Below are 14,410 nucleotides of genomic sequence, written 5' to 3'. Positions count from 1 at the left end.
GATGGCTTAGGTATTCATTTCTCCCATTAAGAAAGAAAAGTTGGCTAGAAAATGATATCAGTTGGATCAAAGAAGTCTATCAATTAGAGAGTATATCAATTAGCTCTTGAATCTTACCATGTATGTAGAGAGTGTGAGTGATGATGCAAAGTTGCATAAATATATTTATGGTCTAGAGCCTAATTTGTTAGTTGATATTACGAGTAAGAAACCTACCACATTCCATGCTATTGAGCTAATAGAGAGGTATGCTTATAAGTACAAGAAGGATATTCCTATGTAGGCTTCTTTTGGACAAGAAAGGGCTATTGGTAAATAGGTCAACTTTGGTAGCAAGTATGGAGGGTCCAATACTTCATATAGTAGTTCCAAAGTCCCTATATACCCTACTTTCAATGCTTCAAGATAGCAAAATGCTTCAAAGTTAGCACAATCAACCACAAAGGAGAGCATAGGCAAAGTGATAATAGACCCATAAATAATTTAACAAACAATTGTAAGTTCATATCTATGGATCTTTTTAGAGAGTGTAAGGAGAAGGGTCTATGTTTCAAATGTGGTGAAAAATGTATGACTGATCATACATCTAAGTGTACTTATAAGAATGCCAAAGCTAAGAATTATAATATGATAGTACTTGAGGATTTGGATGAAGAGGTCATTGAAGAACAAACTTTGAGTGCACAAGCTAAATTTGACGAGGATTTTTATCGAGATCAATCTTATGAGATTGCTGATGGATTTCTTTTGATCCTACAAGGCATGTTCCCCTTAATCCTGTTGGTGGGACAAATTTACCTAGTGCTACCATTACCCTTTGTTTCATTTCTATGGATGCTTGGACATGTTGTAGGAGTCCTAATACATTTTGTATGAAGGGTACCATTCATGAAAAGGATGTGTTTATCCTAATAGATAGTGGTGGTACACATAGTTTTGTGCATAACTCACTTGTGGACAGGTTGTATTATGATCCCACCGAGTTACATTAGTAAGATGAATCTTAGAAAGAACAAGATCAAATTATGTATGCCAATGAGAAGAGGTGACCTTTAGAGTTCTAGGAAGGAGGATTGGTTTTACTAAAAGTACCGAAGTCTCGTTACTCTACTTTGAAGGATGGATCTAGTAGTAAACTTGCTCGTAGGTTTTATGGGCCTTGCAAAATCCTAAAGCATATTGGAAACTTGGCATATAGATTGGAACACTCCTCTTCCACTAAGATCCATAATGTGTTTCATGTCAATAAACTCAAACTCTTTTATGGTACTATGGTGGAAATAGTTGTTGAGCTGCCTCCTATGGATGAAGAATGTCTCATTGAGTACATCCTTGAGGAGATCTTATGCAAGTGTGAGAAAAAGCTTTCGTCTCATTCTATCATTGAGTTTTTTATCAAATGGATAGGTTTTCCCTTTGAAAAAGCTTCTTGAAGGCCAGATTTTATATTAGATGAGTTTCCCTACTTATGGGATGCAGTAGTGTGGCTAAGGCATAGTCAACAATGGAGCCAATTATAGTGTAGCCAGACATAGAGACAACAATTTGTCTTAGATTACTTTTTGTTCACCCTAAATTTTAGAAATATAGTACCTACATAGAGTCAAAGTACTCTTCAATAGCTATGTTTTGACATGTGGTGTTGATGTTAGGAGGCATATTTCACGGTGGATTCCGTGCCATGGTGGATTCCGTGAGGTTTTACGGTGGATTCCGTAAACTTTGATGACCGGGGCTCATACACAAAGTGGATTCTTTGTGCGAGAAGTTGATGGGGACGCCTGTCCTTTTCGGGCATTTCATTAATTTAGTGTGTACATGGGTGATTCCATAGCGGGTGATTCCGCAAAATGCATATTAAATTGATAAACATTTATGAGTTTAGAGTGCGCACTCTTAATAAATTAAGGTTAGGATTTATTTCTAGCCAGTTGATTGATTTATGTAGCTAAAGACTGCTAGGTATTCACTTTTGTCGGTTTAATTGCATTATTTTACTAACGATTGTGAATGCTTCAGTTGATGTGTAGAGATGGCAGCAGTGGCGGAGGAAAGCATTGGAGTCTAGCAAGTATTCGATCTATGGATTATATTTTGATAGGCGCCACGCCTATATTTTGTCATGTCTATTGAGGCATCGATTATTTATTATTATTTTATATGCGCCCATGCGCACGGATATGTTATTTCTATTTGGACATTGTATTGGGCGTGCCAGACTCTATGGGCACCGTCCATTAGATTTATTCCTATTTTTGTAAAAGCAAACTCAAAAGCTAAAAGCTTGATATATTTTTGTAAATTGGGCTATTATTGAGCATGAAGATGGAATATACATAAAATACATGCTTTGTGAAGCGCTCACACAAGGCATGGGGGGGAGATTGCACCCAATTGGTCTCTTGCTCTTGTCGTTCATGCTTTTTACCTTGTAACTTGTGCAAAAAGTAGAGTTCATTGTTCTTGGGGACCTTCCAGGATTCACTACGCGAGCATATAGCGACCGATCTGCGCACCAGTGGTATCAGAGCGGAGCTGAGATCAAGAGCTTCCAATCGCTACCCATCTCGTGCGAAGGCGGAGCTCCTGGAACGATCGGGCTCTACGGTCAATCTCGTCGCGAACCGTCGATACAGGCAGACTTTTGGCGATCAAGAACCCCTGTTTCTGTCATTAGATTGCGAAGGACCGGGCTATACAGGCGGAGGACCACTCCTTCATCTCCTTCAACAAAATCGTGGATAAACAGAGAAAAGAATAACTCCTCTCTCATTAAGCTTCAAAGCTTAAAGTTAAAAGTTCATAAGCTTGATAAGAAGCTTAAAGAAGCTTCACTAATCAAATCGATTGCAAAACGGCGTGAGGATGTACTAGGCAGCGAAAATTCTACCAAGGACATACTCATGTCCTCAAAAATCGACGACAGCTCAAGAAGCCTAAAGCTTCTTAATTTACTAAGTTACCTAAAGCTTCCCAATCAATCAAGTCACAATTACTTCAGGACACACCACAGAAGTCAAGTTCTGCAAGTAAATTCTGATCAAGTTTTGCAAGTTCCTCAAGTCGACTAAGTACTGCAAGTCTGCAACTCTGCAAGTCACATAAGTCTGCAACTCTGCAAGTCAGACTAGTCAACTGGAGTCAGAACTGACTTATGCTCAAAACTCCTAGAAGGATTGTTCCTGCGCAGAAACTCCGAACTGCAAAGTTGTTCGTTGGAAGGTACTCTACCCATACGCAGGTTTGCTGAAGCATTTTCAGCATATGAAGAAGGATAAATCATAGAATTTCTAAAGATTGAGAAAGATATATCCAAAAATACATAAGCCTTGTAACCCCGAACTTGAGCTACGCTCATCCCGCTAACCTGATTTTGAGTGAGAAAGGTCTTTTGAGTTTTACAGGATGACGGAACCACATATGGATGATCTTATGGCTGAAGACGACCTACCTGAACCTACGATGGAGCAAAAGCTGGACTTAATCATGATGCAATTGGAAGAAGAACGAAGGGCTAGGCAAGCATTGCAAGCGCAATTGGCAAATTTACAAAGAGCGTCTACCGACAAAGAAGAACCTCAAGCTGAAGATCTGATTCGACGTACCATCGATGCCACTCTTGAAGCTCAAACCATCCGCAAGGAATCAAAGATAAGTAAACGAAGTTTCAAATTCCGTACTTTCAATGGCATATGAGAAGGAAAGACTCTTCTAGCATTCATTAGTCAGTTTGATGACTATTTCCATGAGGAAACCTATGCAGAAAAAGATAAAATCAAGTGTGTTACTAATCATTTGGTAGACAGAGCATCACTTTGGTGGATTGTAGTACGCAAGAGCATAGATTGTCCTGCTACTTGGGAAGATTTCACGAAGAAGTTCATGCAGAATTTCCTTCCACCGCAATTTCATGAGAAAGCTATTAAGCAATGGGATCTACTCCAGCAACGGGATCGTGAGCCTATTCCTCAGTATACAGAGCATTTTTGGAATGCACTCCTCCAGCTACGCATGCTTGAAGACGTACCAGAGGCGACACATAAGCGCAAGTATATGTCTGGACTCCTTGGGCATTACTACGCTGAAGTTAACATGTTCAAGCCTGCTACTCTTGAAGACGCCATTTCACTAGCTCACGACACTGAATATAAGCTACGAGGTAGAGACAGACGACCATAGCAATTCCAAGCCAATGGTAATTATGGATCTAAACAATTCAATTCCAATTTTAGAAGATTTAATCTAGGTCGTTTCTCTTCATCATCTTTCCGCAAAAATTGGGCAAAACCACCTGCATTACCATCCAATGTCAATCAAAACCCTAAGCCTATTCCACAGCCAAATCCAAATGTACCTAGACTTCCTGCCATTGCAAACAATGTAACTAATTAAAGCCAAGCCAATAGTATGCTATAAATGCCACCAGCCTGGACATCTAGCAGCAAATTGTCATTCAAAGAAGCCACCAGCTCATATCAACTATCTTGGGGCCATGGACGAAGACGAACATGAAGATATGCCCGATCTCACTGAAGATGAGAACGACACTACTACTACTTCCGATACTTTACCAGGTATGCCTACTCCACATTCTTTATTGACTATGAAATGTTTGGTGCATGGAAAGGAAAAGACTATTTTGCATGACGACGGTAGTACTCATGATTTTATTTCAGCAAAATTGGTAAAGAAATTGAAATTACACACTGTACCTACGCATTATCGCATAAAAGCTGCATTCTTAGGCACTAGGTATAATGGTACACAGGAAGTGCAAGACTTAGAGATTCAAATTGGTTCATACACTGAAAGAAGAAATTTCTTAGTTGTTCCATTACAGTCGAGTGACATTATTTTAGAAATGCCTTGGCAACACCAGCATAACCCAGATATAGATTATTCCACACACACAATGAATATTAATTTTCAAGGAAAATCTATTATATTATATGGTATGCATGCATCTAATGTCTTTCCACTGCTTTCGCATACTCAAGCTAAACGTGCATTACGCAAGAGTAGTAAATCTTATCTCATTTGGGTGAATGAACTGCAAGTCAAAGAAAATCATATACACCCTAGGCATAAAGAATTTCTTGCATATTTTAAGGACTGTTTTGCAGAAGACCTACCACCTGGTTTACCTCCTTCACGTCCAGAAGACCATAAGATAGATTTGATCCCTGGCACACAACCACCTTGCAAAGCACCATATAGGCATAACCAGATAGAGCAAAAAGAAATCCAGAGTCAAGTTGAGGAATTCCTAAATAGAGGATTGATTAGACCTAGCAGTTCTCCATTCGGTGCACTATTCTGTTAGTCAAGAAAAAGAATAATACCTATCGTATGTGCATTGGCTATCGAGCTTTAAATAAGATCACTGTAAAGAATAGGTATCCTATTCCTAGAGTTGATGACCTTATGGACAAACTGCAAGGATCTGCTATATTTAGTAAAATTGACCTTAAGTCTGGTTATCATCAGGTGAGGCTAGATAAGTCTGACATATTCAAGACTGCATTTAGAACACAGTTTAGTCATTACGAATTTTTAGTCATGCCATTTGGATTGACTAATGCACCTGCTACGTTTAGTAGAATGATGAACCGTATATTTCTGAAATATCAGTATTGTGTAATTGTTTTCTTTGATGATATTTTGGTGTTTAGTCAAAATGAGAAAGAACATTATGAGCATTTGTCATTGGTTTTTCAGTTATTGAAAGAAAATCAACTATATGCAAATCCTGAAAAGAGTGAATTCTTTAAAATAGAAATTGAGTATTTAGGTCATATTGTATCATCTGATGGAATTAAAGTTGATCCTAAGAAAATTGATGCAATATTGAATTGGCCTGTACCTAAAAATGTGCATGAGTTACGCTCATTCCTTGGTCTTGCTAGTTTCTATAGGAAGTTTGTACGTAATTTTTCATTACTTGCTTTATCATTAACCAAACTTCTGAAAAAAGGAATTGTTTATCATTGGACCGAAAATCAACAGAAATCCTTTGACTTACTGAAACATGCATTAACCCATGCCCCTATTCTACAGTTGCCTGACTTTAATAGACCATTCTTTCTAGTAGTAACCGATGCTAGTGGATCAGGAATAGGAGCTGTACTTATGCAAGACAATCATCCTATAGCATATTCTAGTTGTAAGCTGAAACCCTCTGAGCTGAGATATTCCACATATGACAAAGAACTATTAGCAGTTGTACAAGCATTAAGACAGTGGAAACACTACTTAATGGGTTCAGAATTTATGATTAAGACCGATCAGCAAAGTATTAGACATTTACTTAGCCAACCCCAAATCTCTGACCGACATATCAAATGGGCTTCCTTTATTCAAAGTTTTCATCCTATCATTCAATACCAACCCGGAAAAGAAAATGTAGTGGCTGATGCATTGAGTAGAAGACCTGCCATTCATAATATTTCTGTCATATCTTTTGATTCTTTGATTGCTATGAAAGATACATATCATCAGGATATTACTTTTCATTCTGATTGGAATAAATTGGTTCAAAATAATTTCATTCCTATTGATTCATTGTCATATAATGATGGATTTATGTTTTATGAAAAGAGATTGTGTGTTACAATTCCATTTCGATCTTTTGTTTTGAATGAAATTCATTGTCCCCCATACCAAGGTCATAAAGGTATCATATCTACCTTACGTACGTTAACTGAAGATTTTTATTGGCCGCATATGGATGCTGATGTATCTAACTTTGTTTCTGAATGTTTGATTTGTCAAAGAGTTAAGAGACATCATGGTAAACAGTATGGATTACTTATGCCTTTGTCTATTCCATCTAAACCTTGGGAACAAATTTCTATGGATTTCATTACTGGTTTACCAAATACTAAATCTAACCATGATATGATTTGGACAGTTGTAGATAGATTTAGTAAACAAGCATATTTCATTCCATGTAAGAAAACTTTAACAGCATCATAGGCAGCACAATTGTTTTTGAAAATTGTTTTTACTAACCATGGATTGCCAAAAGTTATTATTTCAGATCATGATTCTAGATTTTGTAACAACTTTTGGATTACTCTGTTTGCTAACCTAGGCACAAAGATTGATTTCTCATCTGCATTTCATCCAGAAACTAATGGAAAAACAGAAGCCACTAACAGCACAATTCTAGATCTTTTACGTGCATATACTATTTCTAAACCTCAGACATGGGACACACATTTGCATTTATTACAGTTTGCATATAACAATACACCGCACACATCTACAAAGAAAGCACCGTTTGAAGTCATTTATGGATATAGATTATCTACACCTGTTGCATCTTTGTCTAATAGAATTCAGAGTGCTGATGATATTGCTAGTATGCATAACAGTATTTTTGATGAGGTTAAAGATATGATTGCTAAAGCCCAGCAATCATATACCAAACAAGCCAACAAGAAAAGACAAGCCATGAATTTCAAAGTTGATGATTATGTTTGGCTGAGAATAGAAAAACGTAGACTGCAAAGTGTAGATAGACATCCAGTTGTCAAATTAGCCCCTAGATTCTATGGACCATTTAGGATCATTCATAAAATTAATGATAATGCATTCAAGTTAGAATTACCACCTCACTGGAAAATTCACAATACATTTCACATTAGTTTATTGAGACAATTTAGAGGCCAATTACCTGTACACCCTGTTTATGAAAACCCACCTTTATTAGAGGAAGAGACTGAAATACTTGAACCAGAAGCTATCATAGACACTGACTTTATGACCACTAGAACTGGCCGAAGGTATTCTAGATATCTAGTTAAATTTAAGAACCATCCTGTAGAGGAAGCACAATGGATGCACGCTAGAGACTTAAATGCTTCCCCACTCTGTTAGCTCCACATTGAGCTAATAGCAATTGAGGTCAATTGCTATCCCACCCCGGGGGTATGATGCCAGGAGGCATATTTAACGGTGGATTCCGTGCCACGGTGGATTCTGTGAGGTTTTACGATGGATTCCGTAAACTTTGATGACCGGGGCTCATACACAAAGTGGATTCTTTGTGCGAGAAGTTGATGGGGACACGTGTCCTTTTCGGGCGTTTCATTAATTTAGTGTGTACATGGGTGATTCCATAGCGGGTGATTCTGCAAAATGCATATTAAATTGATAAACATTTATGAGTTTAGAGTGCGCACTCGTAATAAATTAAGGTTAAGATTTATTTCTAACTAGTTGATTTATTTATGTAGCTGAAGACTACTAGGTATTCACTTTTGTCGGTTTAATTGCATTATTTTACTAACGATTGTGAATGCTTCAGTTGATGTGTAAAGATAGCAGCAGTGGCGGAGGGAAGCATTGGAATCTAGCGAGTATTCGATCTATGGATTATATTTTGATAGGCGCCACGCCTATATTTTGTCATGTCTATTGAGGCATCGATTATTTATTATTATTTTGTATGTGCCCATGCGCACGGATATGTTATTTCTATTTGGATATTGTATTGGGCGTGCCAGACTCTATGGGCACTGTCCATTAGCTTTATTCCTATTTTTGTAAAAGCAAACTCAAAAGCTAAAATCTTGATATATTTTTGTAAATTGGGCTATTATTGAGCATGAAGATGGAATATACATAAAATACATGCTTTGTGAAGCGCTCACACAAGGCATGGGGGGAGATTGCACCCAATTGGTCTCTTGCTCTTGTCGTTCATGCTTTTTACCTTGTAACTTGTGCAAAAAGTAGAGTTCATTATTCTTGGGGACCTTCCGGGATTCACTATGCGAGCATACAGCGACCGATCTGCGCACCAGGTGTGCCCCATATGGATACTTCTTAAGAAGTTATGACAAATTTTTTTTAGTAGGGCTTGCTCTTACAACAAACTATCTATTCATTATAGAGTTTATTCTTGAAGATTTAAGGCTTAAATGTCTTTTTCAATATATCTGAATTATGTATATGGCAGATGATTTTTTTAATGTCTTCATTTAAGTCAATAAATATGAATTTCACAATTCATTTCTTATCAATTGTATAGCTAAAATCAGAGTAGTACTTTGTTTCCTGCATTTTTCTCAGCTATTGTGAGTTTGTTTTTAAGGGCAAACACTTTTGAAAAGAGATGCATTGTAAGAAGTTAGAAAAACATATACTTTAATAAGAGATTATTGATAATACCTTCTCACACATACATAGGTATAAAGGTATGAGACATAGTTTTTGACATCATTTGACAATAATACAATTACTATCTCTCATCTTGCCTCCTTTATTTTTTGATAAATTTTTATTTTAAAAGGATTTTATCATATTTTCAAAAATTTCATTGGTTTTTTTCATATATATTTTTTCAAATTTCTATGTAAAGTTTCAAACTTCATATTTTTTACTTTTATAAATAAATTTTAATGAATTTTTTTCAATTAGAAAAATATTTTACATATTTTTAGTTGTTTTTGTTTTTTGGTTTGAGAATAGTAGCCCCTCAATATAAGGACACAACTACACACACATGCTTGTGTGTGAATGACAGTAAAAACCATGTGTATGTGATGGTACACAAATTTATATACGAACATCAACAAACAAATAGCCAACTCAGGGTGGCCTACATGTGAATAAGGGCTTCCCCAAAGGAAGGGGCCCAAATCACCACATGACAGGGGCTAACAAGGTGGTATGGGGATGGGTGTGTTTTCGGGTTTTATTTTGTTTGGTGTTTGTGTGTGGAGGAAAGGGGTGGGAATGGGGGGTTTGAGAGAGGTTTGGATTGTGGATGGAAAGGGAAGACTACGAGGGGATGATTTTTTGGGAATGGAGGGTGGTTAGGTGGTTTTGGAAGTGGAGTTTTGGAATGGTTTTGGAGGTGGTTTGGGGGAGTGGTAGAAAGTGGGTGTGAGTGAGGAGGAAGGGGGTGGTTTGGTTATGGAGGTTGGAGGAGGAGGTGGCCCGAGAGAAGGCTTGTAGTGGAGAGGGAAGGAGGAGGATATAGAGGGGAGGTAGGGCATCACATATTGTAGTGGTGACCAAGGTGTAGAGCGCTAGAGCAAGCGACGATTTTGCTATGGGTGACTGTATGAGGTGGCTATGAGCAGTGGCGACTCTATAGCAAAAGAGGAGTGGCAGAAGGGATGCAATGGGTCAATAGGGGATGCATTGATGGACGACTCAAGTGGTGGCAGTGGGAAATGTCCATGTGATGAACGTGGGCACACAGTGTTGGAGCATTTGGGGTCGAAAGTCTACCACGGGGGTAAGAGACAACAGGGTAAAGGGAGATTCAGGGAGAGCAATTGATGAAAGAGAAGGGGTTCGAAGAAATAGAAGATGTAGAAGAATATTCATAGATGTGAAGCTTGTCAATTTATTTTTGCATCCTGAGAAGATAAATCCCTTGTAGACAAAAAACATGCATCAAATAATAGCTTCTTCTTTGCTACTCAGACCGCCAATCTGATGCTTTCGTTGGCTCCATAAGGGGGGTAAAATAGCAAGACACTTGATTAGAATTCTCCCAAATCACCCCTTCTTCTTCTCCCAGTTCGGAATGATGTTTGTTGCCTAGAAACTATGATCGCGTATCGCATGATTTTTCCAATCCTTTTTTTTTTGCATAAATAACCCCAAAAATGGCTAAAAGCTACTTGCTTTTTTTTAAACATGTTATCGTATTCTAGAAATTGTCTACATCGTTTGGATAATTACAAGAAATAATATCCAAAAAGATCAAAAATAGGCTCCAAACCGAATGGCATACCTATTTGCTCCAAACCGAATATCATGCCTATTTCCATTAGCATCATCCTGACCCACTACCCAAGCAATGCCGATTGGGCTTGTATCTATGCTGAGAATAATAGGCTGCCCAATCGTCGCTGGCCATTCTCATGATTTATAGACACTCTGATAGACGCGCCCGACTTTGCATGTCTAACGTGCGCGTCTATGCCTCGTTTCTGTTGTAATGTAGGCTTTTTACCCCACCAAAACTTTTGCCCCACCAAAACTTTTGCCCTTTTCTCAAGAGTTGATATAAACTTTTAGTCACATGAGCAAAATGCGAAATCCACATGCACCCAAAAATCTTCTCACCTCGGATACATTCGAACATGTCTCCCTTATCCTGCTTATAGCATCAATCTTTACTAGTGATGGCTTTCTCCCATATGGTCCACACATATCCCCAGTAACTAATGCTTCCTCCACTCGAAAACTGACTTTTCTCTTGATAGAGTCAAATGCGCTTCTTCAAGACGGCTCAAAATCTTGTCACAATCAGCAATATGATTAGCCACAAATCTTCTACATCCATGCTCATTGAACTCTTCATTCTTCTCATAGATATCACATCCTTTGATCAACGCATCAACAAGAAAGAGTAAGGTCAATTGAGGAATATACTCCCTCAAAACTTTATGCATAGCAGTCATCATATGCGCCAGTGAATTGGTTGCTTCTTGTGGAAGCATACACATCCTAACCAATCCAAGTGGTGTCTTCATGGTAGTGATATCCCCTCTTTCCAATGCAAGCTGGAACTGATCATATCTGTAATATAAATCACCTATAAAGTAAATTGCCTCACGTGCAAATGCTTCTGCAAGTTCATCCACTATGAGGCGTGATCCAACATTCCTTATGGTGACCATTCGTCTTTGGAAGAGTAAACCACCGATTGGAATATGGAGCTGAAGAGGGCTCCAAAATTCGCATTCTAATCTTCTCGTTCAAAAGCTCCAACAGCTTAGGCGAATATGCTCGAGGCACTAAAATAGGCTTTAAATTCCATGGCGCATGAGGTAATGTAAAGATCACCATAGGTGCAACTATGGTCGGATCAACACATGCAATTTCATCAGGCTGAAACGCAGAGGCTTTCCCATGCCTTTGCCAACATCTCCAAGAAACAAGCTCGTTCTGTAGGAAAAAGGAAGCTTGTATTACCAATCACACAAATAGTGAGAAACTGTACCGCCTTTCTATTGTCTTTACTGTGAACCCGAGCATATGAATCTTGCACAAAAAAATGGTATTCATCCCTAACATCTCCAATAGTCACGGGTTCATTCAGACAAGCCGCATTAAGTCTTTTGTTAAGAGTGATGTAGACACTTGTATATATTTTCATTTGTGTTGGTATGCTTGTTAGTACATGGACCAAATTTTGTAGTAATGATACTTTTAACTTGCCTCAGTATATTCAACAATAAAGTGTTGATCATTTGGTGCTTGTTTCGACACATACATTGGTACCTGATTTTTTTTTCTTCATGGGAAAAATAAATGTCAATATTCCCTATATCCCTTATATTAGTGCTAGATGAGAATTTATTCGCTCCTTTTAAAACTTTAGCCATGCATGTTTAACAAACTTTTATGTGTCGCTATCAATAGTACATGTGCAACACACCACCTACTAATTGGCTCCTCAAGTTCTATGATATCAAAGAGATGACGATTTTACACTTGAACATATATTATATTAAATGGTATTTATAATGCATTGGGGCACAATTGTGAATGTTGTAGTGTCATTTATAATAGAATAAGAAGGAGTCAACATATATACAAGAAAGTAGAGGTGTATTATTATAAGTTTTAGTTTAGGTATTCAACTTTCTTAGGGTATACCAAGTAAAGCCATGAGGTGCATGTGGCACCTTCTTCAAGCTTCATGCTTGCGTATAAAAGGGGCAAAAGTCTGTCTAGTCGTGTTGTGAGGGGTGGAAATGGGCATGTCTGACCCTAGGGAGTCACAATTACGCATCTCGAGCGTGGTTGAGTATCTTCCGACACACGTACGGGAGAAGAGAAGTTCCGAGGATCTAGATTCTCTGCCACGCGTCGACGGCGCACTGGACGCGTAGTCAACAAGCCGCGTACTTGGTGGCGATAATATTATCCATTATCCATAGATGTGTGCAGAGCTGTCGCGTGCTGCCCAAGCCGTCAATAGCAGACGATCCGATCGCCAGCTTATATAATCGACGCACTTACAGATATTACTCCATTGTAACACACTCTGATCATATCCTTCTGGCATCACACACACACACACACTCTCTCTCTCTCTCTCCGCTGCAGTCGACGATCTTTCTCCCAGCCTCCCGTGGAAATCTACTTACTGAGCTTCCGGCGCCTTACACAATAATTGTGAGTCGTGACTGCATTTCGTAAGATGACAGACGTTCAGGTAATACATTAGACCCTGCATAGTACTGCTGCTTTTGCCCCCTTCGCGTTGAGACATCACCTGATCAATCCATGTGGTGGACCTGCTGCAGATGGTGGAGCTTCTGGTTCGCATGGATTGCAAAGGATGCGAGCGAACGGTCCGCAAGGCACTCGCCAGAGTGAGAGGTACTTAACCACGCAAACTCCTGCCAAAGCTCCATGATTTCTTCATTAATGTTGCATGGAAGCAGGCCTAACCTGGTTAAATTGTTCATTTCAGGGGTGGATGGTGTGGAGGTTGATCTACACCAACAAAAAGTTACTGTGATTGGGTTTGTGGACAAGCTTAAGGTCTTACGTGCTGTGAGAAAGGCTGGGAAAGGGGCTGAATTGTGGAACCCCAATCAAGTCCCGGACGAAGAATATAGTCTCAACTATGTGCAAACACCTCATGCCTTTGCAAAGACCTACAACTATAAAAGACATGGCTACAATATTCCCTTAGAGTGGCAAGAAGCACATTCCACGTATCTTTATGGAGAAGAAGAGGAGGAGGAGCAAGATCAACTTCTCACCCTCTTCAGTGATGAAAATCCCAACAATTGCACTATCATGTGAGGTTGATATGAGTCAATGCCTCGAGCAGCTTAAAGTTGTGGGAATCCAAATATCATCAAAATTCAGATAGACTTGTATTCATTTGATGCTGATATGATGAGTCCAATGATCACATCAAGTTGCACTTGGACTTTATCATGTAGATACTCATTGAGACCCATACAATTTACCTAGCCATAGAATATTGTGTTAAAATGTGACACAGAGTGCACTTATACTTACCCACACTTCAAATTGTAATTGTTTCAAAAGCAACATAATTAATACAACTCATTTGAAGCAAAATGTCCAACTGCTGAAACATGGACTTTATATGTACTTATAAAAATATTGTTTAAGTTTCATATACAATCACTATGATTGAAATTGTAATCTTCTAGTCAACACGATCAAAGACTAATGATTGGTATGCTAGATTGAAAAAGGATACCTATTACTAGATGTAATAAGTTAACTGTTTGGTTTTCTTGAATATGCATGGATTACCAAGGAAAGTATAACCCCAAAAGGGGGATTTCCTTATATTAGGTGCTTTAATCAGAATTTTATTGTAAACTACTTTCAGGTTAACATAGATCGTTCAGGTTTCGCTATTATGCATGGAAGGGATTTTGATAAG

General features: G+C 38.4%; 1 protein-coding gene across 1 annotated transcript; it reads left to right on the top strand.

Moving 5' to 3' along the window:
* Positions 1–13,029: 13,029 nt before the first annotated feature.
* Positions 13,030–14,065, top strand: LOC148026250 (heavy metal-associated isoprenylated plant protein 28-like). Its single transcript, XM_087692229.1, has 3 exons — positions 13,030–13,192; positions 13,284–13,359; positions 13,454–14,065. Exons 1-3 carry the CDS (start codon positions 13,178–13,180, stop codon positions 13,789–13,791), a joined length of 429 nt encoding a protein of 142 aa, XP_087548355.1. The 5' UTR covers positions 13,030–13,177; the 3' UTR covers positions 13,792–14,065.
* Positions 14,066–14,410: the final 345 nt, after the last annotated feature.

Source organism: Lygodium microphyllum, chromosome 14 (assembly GCF_053477565.2).
Source record: "Lygodium microphyllum isolate KBCC chromosome 14, Lygodium_microphyllum_v1.1.10, whole genome shotgun sequence".
Lineage (NCBI taxonomy): Eukaryota > Viridiplantae > Streptophyta > Polypodiopsida > Schizaeales > Lygodiaceae > Lygodium > Lygodium microphyllum.
Note: the sequence above shows the minus strand (reverse complement) of the source record. Positions and strands in the feature narration are given on the sequence as shown.

Excerpts from the sequence above, each read along its gene's own strand:
- LOC148026250 (XM_087692229.1), top strand. Across the intron at positions 13,360-13,453 it reads GGCACTCGCCAGAGTGAGAG|GGGTGGATGGTGTGGAGGTT; the intron begins GTACTTAACCAC and ends TGTTCATTTCAG.